The sequence below is a fragment of the Gorilla gorilla genome, chromosome 6, assembly GCF_029281585.2.
Source record: "Gorilla gorilla gorilla isolate KB3781 chromosome 6, NHGRI_mGorGor1-v2.1_pri, whole genome shotgun sequence".
NCBI classification, from domain to species: Eukaryota; Metazoa; Chordata; class Mammalia; order Primates; family Hominidae; genus Gorilla; species Gorilla gorilla.
The window spans coordinates 43,671,005-43,690,839 of NC_073230.2; the positions used below are offsets into that span (position 1 = coordinate 43,671,005).

Consider the following 19,835-nt stretch of genomic DNA (forward strand, 5'->3'; position numbering starts at 1 on the left):
CAAGGTTCATCTGTGGTGTGGCATGTATCAGAATGTTCTTTGTTAAGGCTGAGTAATATAGTCCATTAAAAGTATGTACTACGTTTTGCTTATTCGTTCATCTGTTGGTAAACATTTAAGTTGTTTCAACCTTTTGGCTATTGTGAATAATGCTGCTATGAACATTGGTGTGCAATTACCTATTCGAGTTCCTGCTTTCAATTCTTTTGGGAATATACTTAAAAGTGAAATTGCTGGATCATATGGTAAAAATTACTTTTAAATTTAGAAACATTTTAAATACTTTCAAAACGGTCATTTTGATTTAAATAAAAGATCACCTTAAGATGGCAGGTGACGTAGAAATGCAGGATGAAATTTCAGCCTTTTGTTCTTGCGACTTGTTTGATGATCCTTGGTGACATGAAATGATTTGTTTTCAAGTGTGGTTTTGATTTTTTTTCTTACAGCATCAAGCTTCTAGCTGTGCAAGAACTGCTTGACAGAGAGGCCTTGGAAAAGGTAAATATTTTACTCTTCCTTCCACATTCACAAACCGAGAACGGAGGGCCACACATAAGAAAAATTCAACTCCCTGTCACCAGAGACAGCCCCTACTGAATAGACGGTCAGTTATTTTGTATTCCTGACAGCGAATCATGCAGAATTTTAATCTCAGCCCCCTACCTTGCTGACATTGTGTTCACACCTACAAACTCGGCTGTGCCTGGCTCCCTCTGGGTTGTGTGCAGGTTGTGTGAAAGGCAGAGGCTCGTGCTGCAAGGGGCCATACTCTGGAGGAGGCTTTCTATGCTTTCAACCATTAGGAGCCAGAGGCCTCACGCGTGCCGGAGTCTGTGTTGGCCACCTCACTGCATTTCTGCTTGCTGTGTGTTATTATCTGGGTGTAGGGATGATGGAATTGAGACCCAGTAACTTGCCTAAGGCAAATGAACTAAGTAGAAGAGTGATGATTTGAATCCCAATAGTTCCATTTCCAAAACCAGTACTTCTCTATTCAGTAGTCAAGTTCATGCGTTTTTATCTCTTTTTAGGCTACTACTGAGGATTGGGAAACTGCCTCCCTGCCCCCAAACCAACATTTCACTGTGTCCTGGAAGAGATCCCCAGTGTGTCTCGGCTTTCTATGTTCAAGTCAAGCCTGGGGTTGGGGATTTTTTGCCAGTTGTGGGTTCAAGTTCGGCATGCATGGTGGGGTGGGCTCCACAAAACAGGCTGGGTGGGCACCAAGGAAGCCAGGCCCCCCTACTTGCCCATCAGGGGCCTCCCAGCTGATACCAAGCTCTCAAACCCTGGGGAGTTCAGGACTCTTCCTGCATGTGTAGCCGCAGGTGATAATTAGAATCTGTGATGCTAACATGAAGCAACAGCACCCAAACGATATTCATTTGTTTTTGGTTAGAGAGACAAGCACTTGAACTATATCCGTTTATTTTTGGAATTTAAAATATTTGAGGGGGCTAGGTGAGGTGGCTCTGCCTGTAGTCCCAGCACTTTGGGAGACGGGAGGGTTGCTTGAGCCCAGGAGTTTGAGACCAGCCTGGGCAACATAGTGAGACCTCATCTCTTCAGAAAACCAAGAAATTAGCCAGGTGTGGTGGTGCACACCTGCGGTCCCAATTCCACAGGAGGCTGAGGCAGGAGGATCACGTGAGCCCAGGAGGCTGAGGCTACAGTGAGCCAAGATCATGCCACTGCACTCCAGCCTGGAAGTCAGAGCAAGAGACCCTGTCTCAAAAAATAAAATGTCTGGATTAGTAGTCAGTCTGCTGGTTGGCACTAAGACAAATAAAGTCTTTAAAATGAACACCAACCAGTGGTGTGAGGGAGGAATGAGGTCTGAGCACTGCTTTGGATTTGATGTCCCCTCAACCTCATTTCTATCTTGGGTAAACCAAGGATAGAGCTGCTGCCTGACCTCAGAGAGGCAAAGCGAGAAGCAAATGAGTTAATGTAGCAAAAGGGCTTTCTAAATGCCAAAGCACTCTACTCATTATTAATTCTTAATTACTTATATTAATTCTTAATATGCATTCAGCCGTTAAAACATAGTGGGTCCGGCTATAAAAGACATCATCGGGCCAAATGGCAACATTGGATGTGGATAGTAAATGAGATGAAGGTATTGTATTAACATTAACATTTCCTGAAGTTGATAATTGGCTTGTGATATGTAAGAGAATGGCCTTGTTCTTAGGCAGCAGTTCCCAACCTTTTCGGCACCAGGGACCAGTTTCCTGGAAGAAAATTTTTCCGCAGACCTGGGTTGGGGGGATGGTTTCAGGATGAAACTGTTCCACCTCAGATCATCAGGCATTAGATTCTCATAAGGAGCGCACAATCTGGGGACCCCTGTTCTTAGGAATTAACACAGGAGTATTTAGGAATAAAGGGGCATGGTTATAACTTATTCTCAAATGATTCAAGGAAAAGAAATAGTGATGTATATATGTCAGACAGAGCCAGAGAGAGAAAGATGAGAATAACTCATCAAGTAAATGAGGCAAAATACAAACAATTGATCCTTCTGTGTAAAGGGGTATGTGAGTTCCTTGTATGTTCTTGAAACTTTTCTAGTATCCCCCCTCAAAAAATTGTCATCTTAGTATTCATTGTGGTTATTCATTTTATTTCTCAATTTAAAAAAACCATCAGATGGCTGGGTGCGGTGGCTCACGCCTATAATCCCAGCACTTTGGGAGGCCAAGGCAGGCAGATCATGAGATCAGGAGTTCAAGACCAGCCTGGCCAGCATGGTGAAACCCCATCTCTACTAAAAATACAAAAATTTAGCTGGGCATGGTGGTGCACCTGTAGTCCCAGCTACTCAGGAGGCGGAAGCAGGAGAATTCCTTGAACCTGGCAAGCGGAGGTTGCAGTGAGCTGAGATTGCACCATTGCACTCCAGCCTGGGCAGCAGAGCGAGACTCTGTCTCAAAATAAATAAATGAATAAATAAATAAATAAATAAATAACCATCAGACAAAGCTAGCAAATGTGGAGCCTAGTGCTGGGGTTTATCAGTATAATAAAAATGCAGGTGCCAAAAATAACGGTTATGACTGGGCACAGTGGCTCACGCCTGTAATCCCAGCGCTTTGGGAGGCTGAGGCGGGTAGATCATTTGAGGTCAGGAGTTCGAGACCAGCCTGGCCAACATGGTGGAACCCGGTCTCTACTAAAAATGCAAAACTTAGCCAGGCGGTAGTGGCATGTGCCTGTAATCCCAGCTACTCAGGAGGCTGAGGCAGGATAATCGCTTGAGTCTGGGAGGCAGGGGTTGTGGTGAGCCGAGATTGCGCCATTGCACTCCAGTCTGGGCGAGAGAGTAGGACCCTGTCCCAAAAAAAACCCCAAAAATAACAGTTATATCTTTTGAGCTGTGTGTACACCTGATTTAGAGAGGCCCCAGAGCTAACCCAATCCGTGAGTATTAACTACTTTCAAAACCTAACAGGGAAGTAGGGTCAGGGCTTATTGTGGCTGGTGGCGGAGCCAGTTGTGCTGCCCTGAGGATGTGATTTTGATGCTGAGGCTGCGGCGGAGCAGACCCTAAGCCCACCTTCCTAACTAGATTATCTTGGATTACTTACTTTCTCGTGCCTTAGTTTCCCAGTTTATAAAATTGAAACTATTCTAATTCTTAACTCACAGAGGTTGTAAGATGACTAATTAGATAGTTCACATAAAGGACTTCAACACTGTGCCTGGTACTCAGTGATCTCCAAGAGTTAGCTGCTGCCCATGTGCTTTCCTATTCCTCCTCCCCCACCCTGATTCTCTCTCCCCGAGTCTGCTGATGATTTTGTATTGTTCCCGCCATCTCAAAATGTGACCAGTAAGAAGCTTTACAAGATGGTCTGCCTATGTACAGGGTCCAGCAGGGAGCCAAATTCGCTGAGTTTCCTCCTCCTTCCTTCTGTTCATTCAGTCATTCATTCCCTTATGCTACAGGAATTTGTTGAGCTTCCAGTGTGCCAGGCAGGTGGCAAACATTTCTTGAAAAGTTCAGAAGCAAACAGTCATCATGAGCTTGATAGCCAGTTACGTTTTGAGTGACATATGATATATTACCTGGCATAGTGCTATTTTGTGCATCAAGATTGGTCCAGTTGAGGCCAGGCGCAGTGACTCACACCTGTAATCTCAGCACTTTGGGAGGCCAAGGTGGGCAGATCACCTGAGGTCGGGAGTTCGAGACCAGTCTGACCAACATGGCGAAATTTTCTCTCTAATAAAAATACAAAAAAAAAAAAAAAAAGCCGGGTGTGGTGGCAGGTGCCTCCCAGCTAATCAGGAGGCTGAGGCAGGAGAATCTCTTAAACCCAGGAGGTGGAGGTTGCAGTGAGCCGAGATCGCGCCACTGCACTCCAGCCTGGGCAACAGAGTGAGACTCTGTCTCAAAAAAAAGGATTGGTCCAGTTGATATGCTGGAATAAGATGAGTTCCTAAAGGGCCTCGTGACTTACAGATTCCCTTCCACCTGGACTGATTAAAAAGCCAACAAGAAAAGTTATTTGTCAAATATAGAACTTTGCTACTCGAAGTGTGGCCCACAGACCTGCAGCATTAGAAGCCTGTTAGAAACATAGAATCTCAGCTGCCTGAATTCAGACCCCCTGAATCAGAGCTACATTCTAAAAAGCCCCCAGGTGATTATGTGCTCGAAAGTTCAAGAACGCTGCTGTAGAGTATCATTTATTATCACCATCGCTATTATTAACTAGTCAGAAAGAATCTATGAGTTGTGAATTTGACTTTTACGGCCAATTAAGCCTGTTTTTTTTTTTTTTTTGGCACCAAAAGAGAAGAAGTAAACACCGTCATTCTATTTGTGAGAACCCAGTTTTTATTTTTAGTTCACCTGCGTCTTCCTTTCATTAAGAAAATAGTCTTAATTCAATAGGTAGAGCCAGCAAAAAAGGGCTTAGTTAGACACACATTCTGCAAGCCTCAAACCTCTTTTACTGTCATGCAGCTGAGCTTCAAATGACAACCTGCCTTTGAGTTTTATAATCACTGAACTCCCGACACCCTGCTGTGATAGAACTGGTCGCTTCTAGCCAGACAGTCCCAACAGTGGGGACCTGCACAGGCCTCCTCTTTTAAGATGGAAGCTATTCTAAAGGGGCCATTTCCTTCATAAGTACTGGTGGATTAAATTTGAACAATAAAATATTTAAATTATGTAAAACCTAATATGAGTTCATGTCCTTTGTAGGGACATGGATGAAATTGGAAATCATCATTCTCAGTAAACTATCGCAAGGACAAAAAACCAAACACCGCATGTTCTCACTCATAGATGGGAATTGAACAATGAGAACACGTGGACACAGGAAGGGGAACATCACACTCTGGGGACTGTTGTGGGGTTAGGGGAGGGGGGAGGGATAGCATTAGAAGATATACCTAATGCTAAATGACGAGTTAATGGGTGCAGCACACCAGCATGGCACATGTATACATATGTAACAAACCTGTACATTGTGCACATGTACCCTAAAACTTAAAGTATAATAATAATTAAAAAAAAAGAAAATAGTCTTAGTTCAATAGGTAGAGCCAGCAAAAAAGGGCTTAGTTAGACACACATTCTGCAAACCTCAAACCTCTTTTACTGTCATGCAGCTGAGCTTCAAATGACAACCTGCCTTTGAGTTTTGTAATCACTGAACTCCCGACACCCTGCTATGATAGAACTGGTCGCTTCTAGCCAGACAGTCCCAACCAACAGTGGGGACCTGCACAGGCCTCTTCTTTTAAGATGGAAGCTATTCTAAAGGGGCCATTTTCTTCACAAGTACTGGTAGATTAAATTTGAACAATAAAAGATTTAAATTATGTAAAACCTAATATAAAAAGCTAAAAAGAAGTAGCAGTCTTTTAAGGTCTCAGAAAATAAGTACTTTTTCTTGCTAATATTAGGCCTTGTTATTAGGATCTTAGTATTTTAACTTAAAATGACCAGCCATTTGCCTAAACATTACTTGGTTTTAGGTAGACAGCCTTCCCATTTTTAGACGTGCCAAGGTTTTCCTGTTTTCTGCAGAGCCCAGAGCCAGCTCTGAGGAGGTTCCCAATTGGCAGAGCCGAGTTCTCCTCCCGGTGTGGCCTCTGCTGAGCTGCTCTGTCTGGCAGAGGATCTTCCCTGAAGGCCCCGGCCCCTTTCCTAGTCTGTGAAACTGCTCTCTGTGGTTCCTTCCCATTCTTCAATACCTGGGCTTCATTTTTCAGAGTTGATTTTTTTTTTTTTTTTGGAGACGGAGTCTTGCCCTGTTGCCCAGGCTGGAGTGCAATGGTGTGATCTCAGCTCACTGCAACCTCCGCATCCTGAGTTCAAGCGATTCTCCTGCCTCAGCCTCCTGAGTAGCTGGGATTATAGGTGTCTGCCATTATGCCCGGCTAATGTTTTTTTTGTTGTTTTTTTTGAGATGGAGTCTCGCTCTGTTGCCCAAGCTAGAGTGCAGTAGTATGATCTCGGCTCACTGCAACCTCCACCTCCCAGGTGCAAGCAATTCTCCTGCCTCAGCCTCCTGAGTAGCTGGGATTACAGGTGCCTGCCACCATGCCCAGCTAATTTTTTTGTATTTTTAGTAGAGATGGGATCTCACCATGTTGGCCAGGCTGGTCTTGATCTCCGGGCCTCAGGTCATCCACCCACCTTGGTCTCCCAAAGTGCTGGGATTACAGACATGAGCTACCGCGCCTGGCCGCAGAGTTGATTCTTGATCACATTGTGAAGAGGGGGACATTTTGCCCTTGTGTACTCAGTTTTCTCGTATTTTCTCCACTTCCTTGCTCCAGTGGTCCTTACTGTGTTTGGGGGCTTTCCTGTTTCACCTACCCTACTTACCATCAAATCACGTGTTCTGGGAAGAGGTGAATGGTGAACACAAGCCCAATACATAGATACACAGAGACCCCCAAGACATAAATCAGTAGGGTTCTAGTTTTTGCCTCTTATTCTTTGTCTTCATTTAGGTGCAGTAGATTGGGTAGGCGGTGGGGGCCCCTTGTGGGATCAGGCTTCTGAGTTTCTCTTCTCTCCTAACACTACACAGAGCCAGTTCCCAGACTAGTAAAAGTGACTTGTCACTTATTTTTAAAATGTTATAAACCATACAATTAACAATCTAAATTCTTCAACCAATTTCTTCTTTCGAAAAATGGTTAGAACCATGAGCAGATGATCTAAGATGTGTGAGTGTCAGTGCATGTGACATTGGTCTGAAAAAGTGTTTTGGATTTAGATGTGCTTTTTTTGTCAAACATCCATTAGGTCCCAAGAGCAAGAACTTGCTGTAAGAAGGATACATGTCATGCAGTTCTCTGTTGTTTTTGCTCTGAGAGTGGGACACTTCTGTTTTTCTGAACTTAAGTCACAGGGACTTGTTTCCCAGGCTTTAAACACAGGCCCATCTAAAGCCTTTAAAAGTGGCATTTCATAAAAGGAAATAAAAATATTGGTACAGCTTGATTTAGAAAGATCATTTTTCAATGACCCTTTCAAATGGCTTCCTGCAAAGCCACAAACAATAGTTTGGCCGGTCATTCCAGCTGGACCGTGGTAGGACCAGAGGGCGGACCACTGGCTGACCCAACCTGAGACCAGTGCCTGCCCGAGAAGCTGCCTGTGTGAGCTGGGCCCTCAGGAGACACAGGCCACCCACCTGGTGGCCTTGCCAGTGCTGCCCCTCCCAGATCATGACTCTGTTATAATTACAAGTCCACTGAGTTCATGCTGTGAGGGCAGAGGTGGGGGTCGAAGCCAGCCCTGCCATTTGGTAGCTGGGGGACACATGAGGCCAGGTACTGGCTAGCCTCTGTTTCTTTTTAACATGGAGCTTCAGAATAATACCTATCCTATTAGGATATTCTTATGAGAACTAAGTGAGATGTGTGAAATAAAAGCCATTATGTATATCGTAAGCACCAAAGTGGCAGTAGCTGGTACTATCCCCTCTACTGCTAATTAGCTGCTGCTGTGGTCGTCATCATCATCATCACTGGCATCTCGTCCTTACTTCTCTCTGGAGAAGCCCAACTTGAGATCCATCTGTTGCCATTAAAAGATGTGAAAGAAGTTGCATCCCCACTGCTCCTTTTGCCAAATTGTCTAGGAAAAGATGCCTGTCAGTCCTCCCTGCTGATAGGTGTTTTTTTTAGAATTTCAGCTTTGGAGCCCAACTCCTATTCTAGTTTTCCTGAAGATGGAGCAGACCTCTAAGATGTCTTAGAGTGCTTTACATGTGTGACAGAGTATGTGCATTTCATCAGCAAGCTTGGGACTAGAAAAATTGAACTTGGGCTGGGCGCAGTGTCTCATGCCTGTAATCCCAGCACTTTGGGAGGCCAAGGTGGGTGGATCGCCTGAGGTCAGGAGTTCGAGACCAGCCTGGCCGATATGGTGAAACCCCATCTCTACCAAAAATACAAAAATTAGCCAGGCGTGGTGGCACGCACCTGTAATTCCAGCTACTCGGGAGGCTGAGGCAGAATTGCTTGATCCTGGGAGGCAGAGGTTGCAGTGAGCTGAGATCACACCATTGCACTACAGCCTGGGTGACAGAGTGAGACTCCATCTCAAAAAGAAAAAAAAAAAGAAAGAAAAAAATGAACTTGACAGATTAGTCAGGGAGTTTCCAGGCAAACCCTAGTGGTGGGCAACATTAGAATGATAGCTTCCTGGGAATTTTCAGAAGGAAAGAGGATGATAAGCCATTTTCACATAGATGTGTGTGAATAACCTAAGGATGCAAAGTGCTTGTATCTGTAATTGGTGAGGGTGTTTTCTGAATATACACACATGTACATCCATAAACACTACCTCTCTTATTACGTGCTTTTGGAGTGTTATTCACTATGATTTGGACTTGCAATTAATTTAGTTTCTGCAACAATTGAGTGCTTGCTCTGTGCCAAAATTATACTGTTTACCAACGGGGATAAAGTTATAAAGATACATGTGATTATAAGGATACATTTACATTTGAATGGCATAGAATCCCAGAACTTCAGAATCAAGGGAGACTTTTAAAACCATCTAATCCAACCCTGTCATTTTGCAGACAGGACATTGAGGCCAAGGGAGTTGAAGTGCCCTCTGCCCCAGGTCCACAGCAGGTGCGTTGGTAATCCAGGACCCATTGCAGCGGACTGGGCTCCATTTCCCAGCTCCTTTAAGTGCAACCAGCTGCCCATCTTCTGTGATCTCATTTAATCTGAACATCAGCCTTAGCAGGCATACTGGACGATCCTATATCCGCATTTCCCAGGAGTGGGAGCAGGTCCATAGGATCAGTCCTGGCCCAGGTGATGGGGAACCAATGCCCAGATCTTCTCATAGTGTGACTTGTAGCAAAACAGACTTGCACAGTTGGTGTTAGCCTCCTCCAGCAGGAGAGGCAGAGAATGTGGGATGGGGGATAGAGGATGCAGAAGGAGGTTCTGGGTTCCAGATGTGGACAATGTCAAAGGAGCACCTAAAAGTGAAGGAACACACAGGATGTGAGGGCTGCCTAGAGACCATCCACCTAGCAGGTTATGGGAGCCATGAGGACATGTGAGAGGTTGGAGGACGTGGATTGGACACACCCTTCATTTGGGCTTGGTGTCCAAATGAATTGCTTCAAGAATCTTAACTTATAAAAATATATATACTTTAAGATACTTTTTTTTTTTTTGAGACAGAGTCTCACTCTGTCCCCCAGGCTGGAGTGCAGTGGTGCGATCTCAGCTCATTGCAACCTCCACCTCCTGAGCTCAAGCAATTTTACCCCCCTCAGCCTCCCGACTAGCTGGGATTACAGGCTTGCACCACCACACCCAGCTAATTTTTTCTATTTTTAGTAGAGACTTGGTTTCACTGCATTGCCCAGGCTGGTGTCAAACTCCTGGCCTCAAGTAATCTGCCCACCTCGGCCTCCCAAAGTGCTGGGATTACAGGCATGAGCCACCACCCCCGGCCAGATACTCTTTTTTTTTTTTTTTTTTTTTTCAAAAAAACACTGTGTTCTTTCAAAAATATCAGAATGAGATTCTTCAGATCCCTTATTTATTTTCCCCCACCCCCGCCACACTTAGCCCTTCATGTAGTCAGAGCTGAATTTGAATACCACCTTGAGTGATCAATATTCATATATTTGTATAAATTTGCATTGGGTTGAGCAAGATCAGCGGCTAATCATGAGTAAACTCATTGTAATCACTTTCCTGGCTAAGTTTCTATCAGCAGGAAGATGGCAACTTCTCCTTGAAAGGGCTGGTAAGCAGAATTGGGGGTGGGTACCATTGTGGAGCCCAGACTCCGCTGTATGGAGTCTAACTCAGGCTGACTGCAGCCACCACAGCTGCCACTAGCTCCACTTCACAAACTCAGTGCTCAGGGTCCACCCAGGACCTCGCTGCCGGAAAGTGGGCATTTTAGTTAATTATGGGCTAGGCTCTGTGGTTCATTAAACACACACACACACACACATTTTCTCCTTATTCTTTGAAAATCATCACAAGATATCAGGTATATTCAGGGGCTCTCACTACCTTTTTCTTTTTATGAAAAGCTTTTCTTCTAAGTGAGCAAAAAAACAGAGTCCCCAAACAGGACTTTTAAACTGTCTTTAGTTCCCTCAGCTATCAAAGATAAGCAAATTAAACCATGAGGGTTCATTTTAAATTTATTGCATTAGTGAAGTTTTAAAGCATGATGTGTAATGGTGAAGTTGTGATGAAATCAGTGCCCCTGGCCACTGCTGGAGAGGGCAGGTGACGTGGTGCTGGCCTTTTCCAAGTTCTTGAGCAGAGCATTTCATTAGCATTTGTGATATCCCCATCCTTTGACCTGTGACCGGTTCCTGGGAGTGTATCTTAAGGAAATGATCGATAAAAATGGAGAAATAATAAACACTCTATGGCATGCTTTATAATTATGAATAAGTGGGAGGCAGTTCAGTGCTATGTAGGAAGGGAGAGGTTTAAAAAATCTGTGGTAGGTCTACCCAAGGGCCTAGTATATATCCATCAAAAATGATAAGATCTTTTAGCCTCATAGAATTGTGGTATAATATTTGCCATGAGGGAGAATAAGCCGCTGTACCTACTGCGGTTACAACTCTGTAAAACATGTATTTATTCTTTGAACCAGTGTGTATTGAGTACCTCCTTTTGTCAGGGCTTGTTCAAGGCTGGAACATGCCTACAGCTGTGGACAAGACCTTTCCCTTTCGTATCTCCTGTAGCTCGCATTGTAACTTAAGAGAAAAACCTTAGCAGTGACACAAATGTTTATTTAAATACAGTAGCAATAAGTGCTTAAAAAAAACAGGTTGTCAAGAGGGAGGTCCTCACCTAATGTTCTTATGATATCAAAAAAATATTTAAGGCCAGGCACAGTGGCTCACACCTGTAATCCCAACACTTTGGGAGGCTGAGGCAGGAGGATCACTTGAGCCCAGGAGTTGGAGACCAGCCTGGGCAACATAGTGAAACCCTGTCTCTACAAAAAAGTTTTTAAAAGTTAGCTGAGCATGGTAGCATACATTTGTAGTCCCCGCTACTCAGGAGGCTGAGGTGGGAGGATCACTTGAGCCCGGGAGGCCAAGGCTGCAGTGAGCCATGATTGCACCACTGCACTCCAGTCTGGGTGACAGAGCAAGACCCTGCCTCAAAAGAAAAAAAAATTAAAAATAATAATTACATAACTTTTTTTCCATTTTCAGTTTTTAAAATCAATTTAATATTCCTGGACTGAACTTTTTAAGATCCACTTGGCAGCTGTGACTGGAGGAGCAGGAGGAAGGGACTAGAGGGATGGAGGTGCACAGGGCTAGAAGGGTGGATGGTGCACGGAGATGGAGCTGCCCTGAGTGGCCCAGAATCCTGCACAGGAGGCCCTTCTAGATCAGAACAACCTATGGCCAGTCTGCAGGTGAAATCTGGCCCATAGCTTGTTTTTATAAAGTTTTATTGGAACACAAATGTACCCATTCAACTTATTGTCTGTGGCTGCTTTTACACTGTAACGACAGGTTAAGTTGTTGTGACAGAGACAGTATAGCCCATAAAGTCCAAAATATATCTTATTTGGCCTTTTACAGAGTTAGAGTTGGCCAGCTCTTGTTCTAGATCAGTGATGCTTGGCTATTGACCCCTTTAAATATCAGATGAAAGCTTCATGCCCTCATCCCAGAAAGATGCGTATATGTACCTCTCCACATATAGAGGTACTCATTGAGTTTCCACATTCAGGAGGTCCCAGCGCTCTTGAAGCTTCTCCATGGAGCCCTCAGGTTCATACTTCTTGACACTAGTGGAGGTAGGATTCATTTCTTTACCCCCAAAATGTTGAAATAGCTTCTCTCATCTACCAAATGAGATGAGCCTAGTGAGGAAATGAATCAACCCTTACCAGTGGGGTTTAGTGCCCAGTCAACAGGGGGGCCATTTATGTGGTTAGAGTCTAGTCAGATTTTAGACAATATCGTGTCCCACTGGCACAGAAGCAACATCCCATCCATTCTGTTTCTTTGGCTTATGGTTTGACCCCATATGGGTTATTCTAAAGGAATTATCTGGTTTATAGACATCTATGCTCCCATTCTTAATCCTCTTCTTTCTAGAGCCATTTCCTTCCTCTATAACTTCAGACAAATGTAGGTCTTCCTAAACCTCCAATTGTGCTGGCATTTGCCTTCCCGTCATTTTTGCCACTGTCCTATTTCTCTTCTTTCCTCTACTGGTAGGTTTCTTTCTTTCTTTTTTTTCTGAGACGGAGTCTTGCTTTTGTTCCCCAGTCTGGAGTGCAATGGCGCAATCTCGGCTCACCACAACCTCCGCCTCCCGGGTTCAAGCAATTCTCCTGCCTCAGCCTCCCGAGTAGCTGGGATTACAGGCATGCACCATCTTGCCTGGCTAATTTTGTATTTTTAGTAGAGACGGAGTTTCTCCATGTTGGTCAGGCTGGTCTTGAACTCCCAACCTCAGGTGATCCACCCGCCTTGGCCTCCCAGAGTGCTGGGATTACAGGCATGAGCCACTGTGCCTGGCCCTCTACTGGTAGTTTTCTTAAAGGTAAATTCTCATCCTACACAGCCAACCTTCATCCCTCCTCGACTCTCCTTAACTCTTAGGAACCTGGCCCCTGTCCCAGTTCATCTAACAAATCATAGCTCACCTTCCCCAACTTCTAACCTAACCCAAAGCATTTTAGTTTTCAAAAGTTTTTTGCTTTCTAGTATTAAAAAGTATTATGAAATAATTTTATGTAGAATTTAAAATTACATATATGCAATGATTTTTTGGTAATTTCTGTACAGTTATTTGATTTTTATAATGAAAACATTGATTTTATGTTGAAATATGTATTTTAATTTTGCAGCCACTTAGACGCAGTGATATGAATTCAGGAATGAGAAAAGGAAATCAGTCCTGCTCGGAGCTTAGCTTATCTAGGTCAGCTGAGCCGCTTGGGGAACCTGCATCCACTGCCATCTTTTACTCATGATGGTTGTTTAATTAATTTTTCTTCATACTCTGAAAGTTTCGTTGCTTCTCAGTCTTCTTATTGATTCTGGATTTATAGAAAAAAAGAACAGAAGTCTTATAATATCCATGCGGATTACAGACTCAGGCAGAGGCCAAGGCAGGGCCTACACCAAGGGCAGAAAGGTCATTTCAGTCAGACCTGAAGGTTTTGGGGGCGGAGTTGCCTTTTGCAGTTGTTTGGGTCTAAATGTGGACAGGAGAGCCAGGTTTATTCTGGCCGTGAAGAATCATGCCCCGCCCCCCTCCATGTTTTGCTATGACTTCTGTTAGCATCAACTAGAGAGAGTTTTGCTGGCCTGTCATGGTGGCTCGTAAATGATAGGCTGGTTTTGTGAACTTGTCTAGCCCATGGTTTAAGCATAGTGTGGCCATGCTAAAAACTTTTCCTGTGAACTTTCTATCTCCTTGAGAGGCCCTCTTTTTTCTGGGAAAGCATCTGGAGTTTCCAGTTCTGAATGACAGAGTAGCTTATATCAGAATAACCTTCCCTCAAATAACAATATAAGCACCAGGGAAAATGCACACGTGTATTTGAAGGTACCAAAGTGTGGCCAAAATAGGGAGAAACTGGAGGAGCTTCAGCCGCTGAAAGGAGGAACTAGCTGTTGGTGAGCTCTGCATCGATCTGGCTTTCCCCCTTATGGTACGCCCCAGACTGTGGGGGGCAGGCAGAGCTCAGACAGAAAGTGGAGGTCTCTGGTGTGATAGCATGAGTGTTCTCTCCTTTTTTTTTTTTTTTTTGATCAGTCTAGGTAAAGGTTTCTCAGTTTTTGCTAAACTTCTCAAAGAACATTTGGTTCCGTTGGTTTTTCTGGGTTTTTATTTTCCTATCCTCTATTTCATTAATTTCTGCTCTCATCTTTATGTTTCTCTCCTTCTCCTTCCTTTAGGTTTAGTTTGATCTTCTTTGCCCAGTGTCTTAAGGTGGAAGCTTACGTTATTGATTTGACATCTTTACATCAGTAAAGAAGATCTACCCCATACATTTCACTCTAAACACTGCTTTAGCTAGTATGTTGTATCTTAATTTTAATTCATCTCAGAGCAGTTTTAGTTTTCCCTTGTGATTTCTCCCTTGACCCATTGGTTATTTACAAGTGTGTTATTTAATTTCCACAAATTTGTGAATTTCTTATGTTATTGATTTCTAATTTCATTCCATATCACTGTGGTCAGAAAACATATTTTGTTTGATTTCAATCCTTGTAAATGAACTGAGGCATGTTAGGGACAGCCTAACATAAGGTCTGTCCCAAAGAATGTTCCATGTGCACTTCAGAAAAATGTGTATTCTGCTTTTGTTGGGTAGAGTCTTCTGTGATTGTCTGGAGGTCTAGTTGGTTTATGGTTTATATTGTAGTTCAAGTCTTTTACTTCCTTGTTGATCTTCTATCTGGTTGTTCTGTTATTGAAAGTGGGTATTGAACTCTCCAATTATTATTGAATTGTTTTTTACTTGAATTCTCTCAGTTTTTGCTTTATGTATCTTGGGGTCCTGTTATTAGCTACACATATATTTATAATGGCTTGGTTTTTTAATTGATTGACTCTTTTATTATGATAGGATGTTCCTCTTCACCTCTAGTAACAGATTTTTTTAAAGTCTATTTTTCTTATATTGTCACTTCAGCTTTCTTACAGTTGCTATTTGCATGATATATCTTTTTCCATCCTATTACATTCAGTTACTTATATCTTTGCATCTTAAATGTGTCTCTTGTACACAGCATATAGTTGGACCTTGTTTTTAATCCACTTTTAGTCTCTACCTTTTTATTGGATTGTTTAGTCCATTCACATTTAATGCTATTATTGCTGTAGTTGAATTTATGTCTGCCATTTTACCTCTTGTTTTCTGTGTCTTATGTCTTTTTTTGTTCCTCTGTTCCTCATTACTTTCTTTTGCATTAAGTGAATATTTTCTAATATGGCATTTAAATTATTTTAATAATTTTTAACTATACTTTCTTGAGTTATTTTCTTAGTAATTGAGCTAGGATTTACCATATGTATCTTTTTTATTATACTTTAAGTTCTGGGATACGTGTGCAGAGCAAGCAGGTTTGTTACATAGTGTGCCATGTTACACCATGTGCCATGGTGGTTTGTGTACCCATCAACCCATCATCTACATTAGGTATTTCTCTTAATGCTATCCTTCCCCTAGCCCCCGACTCCCTGACAGGCCCCAGTATGTGATGTTCCCCTCCCTGCATCCACGTGTTCTCATTCTTCAACTCCCACTTACGAGTGAAAACATGCAGTGTTTTGTTTTCTGTTCCTGTGTTAGTTTGCTGAGAATGATGGCTTCCAGCTTCATCCATGTCCCTGCAAAGGACATGAACTCATCCTTTTTATGGCTGCATGGTATTCCGTGGTATATATGTGCCACATTTTCTTTGTCCAGTCTATCATTGATGGGCATTTGGGTTGGTTCCAAGTCTTTGTTATTGTGAATAGTGCTGCAATAAATATATGTGTGCATGTGTCTTTATAGTAGAATGGTTTATAATCCTTTGGGTATATACCCAGTAATGGAATTACTGGGTCAAATGGTATTTCTGGTTCTAGATCCTTGAGGAATCGCCACATAATGTCTTCTGTCTTCCACAGTGGTTTAACTAGTTTACGCTCCCATCAACAGTGTAAAAGCATTGCTATTTCTCCACATCCTCTCCAGCATCTGTTGATTCCTGACTTTTTAATGATCGCCATTCTAACTGGTGTGAGATGGTATCTCATTGTGGTTTTGATTTGCATTTCTCTAATGACCAGTGATGATGAGCTTTTTTTCATATGTTTTCTTCTTTCATGTTTTCTTTCAAATGTCTTCTTTTGAGAAGTGTCTTTTCATATCCTGTGCCCACTTTTTGATGGGGTTGTTTGTTTATTTCTTTTAAATTTGCTTAAGTTTCTTGTCGATTCTGGATATTAGCCCTTTGTCAGACGGATAGATTGCAAAAATGTTCTCCCATTCTGTAGGTTGCCTGTTCACTCTGATGATAGTTTCTTTTGCTGTGCAGAAGCTCTTTAGTTTAATTAGATCCCATTTGTCAATTTTGGCTTTTGTTGCCATTGCTTTTGGTGTTTTAGACATAAAGTCTTTGCCCATGCCTATGTCCTGAATGGTATTGCCTAGGTTTTCTTCTAGGATTTTTATGGTTTTAGGTCTTACACTTAAGTCTTTAATCCATCTTGAGTTAATTTTTGTATAAAGTGCAAGGAAGGGATCCAGTTTCAGTTTTCTGCATATGGCTAGCCAGTTTTTCCAACACCATTTATTAAATAGGGAACCCTTTCTCCATTGGTTGTTTTTGTCAGGTTTGTCAAAGATCAAATGGTTGTGGATGTGTGGCTCTTTATTACTGCCTCAATTTCAGAACTTGTTATTGGTCTATTCAGGGATTCACCTTCTTCCTGGTTTAGTCTTGGGAGGGTGTATGTGTCCAGGAATTTGTCCATTTCTTCTAGATTTTCTGGTTTATTTGCGTACAAGTGTTTATAGTATTCTCTGATGGTAGTTTGTATTTCTGTGGGATCAGTGGTGATATCACCTTTATCATTTTCTATTGTTTCTATTTGATTCTTCTCTCTTTTCTTCATTAGTCTGGCTAGTGGTCTATCTATTTTGTTAATCTTTTCAAAAAACCAGCTCCTGGATTCATTGATTCTTTGAAGGGTTTTTTGTATCTCTATCTCCTTTAGTTCTTCTCTGATCTTAATTATTTCTTGCCTTCTGCTAGCTTTTGAATTTGTTTGCTCTTGCTTCTCTAGTTCTTTTAAATGTGATGTGAGGGTGTCAGTTTTAGATCTTTCCCTCTTTCTCCTTGGGCATTTAGTGCTATAAATTTCCCTCTAAATGCTGCTTTAGCTGTGTCCCAGAGATTCTGGTATGTTTTGTCTGTGTTCTCATTGGCTTCAAAGAACTTATTTATTTCTGCCTTAATTTCATTATTTACCCACTAGTTATTCAGGAGCAGGTTGTTCAGTTCCCATGTAGCTGTGTGGTTTTGTGTGAGTTTCTTAATCCTGAGTTCTAATTTGATTGCACTGTGTGCTGAGAGACTGTTTGTTATGATTTCCATTGTTTTGCATTTGCTGAGGAGTGTTTTATTTCCAATTATGTGGTCAATTTTAGAATAAGTGCGATGTGGTGCTAAGAAGAATGTATATTCTATTGATTTGGGGTGGAGAGTTTTGTAGATGTCCATTAGGTCCACTTGGTCCAGAGCTGAGTTCAAGTCCTGAATATCCTTGTTAATTTTCTGTCTTGTTGATCTGTCTAATATTGACAGTGGGATGTTAAAGTCTCCCAGTATTATTGCGTGGAATTCTAAGTCTCTTTATAGGTCTCTAAGAACTTGCTTTGTGAATCTGGGTGCTCCCATATTGGGTGCATATATATTTAGGATAGTTAGCTCTTCTTGTCGCATTTATCCTTTTACCATTATGTAATGCCCTTGTCTTTTTTTGATCTTTGTTGGTTTAAAGTCTGTTTTATCAGAGACTAGGATTGCAACCTCTGCTTTTTTTTTGCTTTCCATTTGCTTGGTAAATATTCCTCCATCCCTTTATTTTGAGCCTATGTGTGTCCTTGCACATGAGATGGGTCTCCTGAATACAGCACATTGATGGGTCTTGGCTTTTTATCCAATTTGCCAGTCTGTGTCTTTTAATTGGGACATTTAGCCCATTTACATTTAAGGTTAATATTGTTATGTGTGAATTTAATCCTGTTATTATGATGCTAGCTGGTTATTTTGCCTGTTACTTGATGCAGTTTCTTCATGTCGATGGTCTTTATAATTTGGTATATTTTTGCAGTGGCTGGTACTGGTTTTTCCTTTCCATATTTAGTGCTTTTTTCATGAGCTCTTATAAGGCAGGCCTGGTGGTGATAAAATCTCTCAGCATTTGCTTGTCTGTAAAGGATTTTATTTCTCCTTCGCTTATGAAGCTCAATTTTGGCTAGATATGAAATTCTGAGTTGAAAATTCTTTTCTTTAAGAATGTTGAATATTGGCCCCCACTCTCTTATGGCTTGTAGGGTTTCTGCAGAGGGATCAGCTGTTAGTCTGATGGGCCTCCCTTTGTGGGTAACCTGATCTTTCCCTCTGGCTGCCCTTAACATTTTTTCCTTCATTTCAGCATTAGTGAATCTGATGATTATGTGTCTCGGGGTCGCTCTTCTCAAGGAGTATCTTTGTGGTATTCTCTGTATTTCCTGAATTTGAATGTTGGCCTGTCTTTCTAGGTTGGGGAAGTTCTCCTGGATAATATCCTGAAGAGTGTTTTCCAAGTTGGTTTCCATTCTCCCCGTTACTTTCAGGTACACCAATCAAATGTAGGTTTGGTCTTTTCACATAGTCCCATATTTCTTGGAGGCTTTGTTCGTTCCTTTTCATTCTTTTTTCTCTAATCTTGTCTTCACGCTTTATTTCATTAAGTTGGTCTTTGATCTCTGATATCCTTTATTCCACTTGATCGATTTGGCTATTGATACTTGTATATGCTTCATGAAGTTCTCATGCTGTGGTTTTCAGCTCCATCAGGTCATTTATGTTCTTCTTTAAACTGGTTATTCTACTTAGCAATTCCTCTAACCTTTTTTCAAGGTTCTTAGCTTCTTTGCATTGGGTTAGAACATGCTCCTTTAGCTCGGAAGAGTTTGTTATTACCCACCTTCTGAAGCCTACTTCTGTCAGTTCATCAAACTCAATTTCTGTCCAGTTTTGTTCCTTCCTGGTGAAGAGTTGTGATCCTTTGGAAGAGAAGAGGCATTATGGTTTTTTGAATTTTCAGCCTTTTTGCACTGGTTTTTCCTCATTTTTGTGGATTTATCTACCTTTGGTCTTTGATGGTGGTGACCTTCAGATGGGGTTTTCGTGTGGACATCTTTTTTGTTGATGTTGATGCTATTCCTTTCTGTTTGTTCGTTTTGCTTGTAATGTCAGGCCCCTCTGCTACAGGTCTGCTGGAGTTTGTGGGAGGTCCACTCCGGACCCTGTTTGCCTAGGTATCACGAGTGGAGGCTGCAGAACAGCAAAGATTGCTGCCTGTTCCTTCCTCTGGAAGCTTCTTCCCAGAGGGGCACCCACCAGATCTCAGCCAGAGCTCTCCTGTATGAGGTGTCTGTCGACCCCTGCTGGGAGGTGTCTCCCAGTCAGGAGGCACAGGGGTCAGGGACCCACTTGAGGAGGCAGTCTGTCCCTTAGCAGAGCTTGAGCGCTGTGCTGGGAGGTCCACTGCTCTCTTAAGAGCCGGCAGGCAGGAACATTTAAGTCTGCTGAAGC

General features: G+C 42.4%; 1 protein-coding gene across 1 annotated transcript in view; it reads left to right on the forward strand.

Annotated features, from left to right (window-relative positions):
* EEPD1 (endonuclease/exonuclease/phosphatase family domain containing 1) overlaps positions 1-19,835 on the forward strand; it is a 145,919-nt gene that overhangs the window by 83,406 nt on the left and 42,678 nt on the right. The window contains exon 3 of the mRNA XM_004045309.5: positions 450-501. Within this exon, the coding sequence (XP_004045357.1) occupies positions 450-501 (52 nt within the window). The remainder of the gene's footprint in view (positions 1-449; positions 502-19,835) is intronic.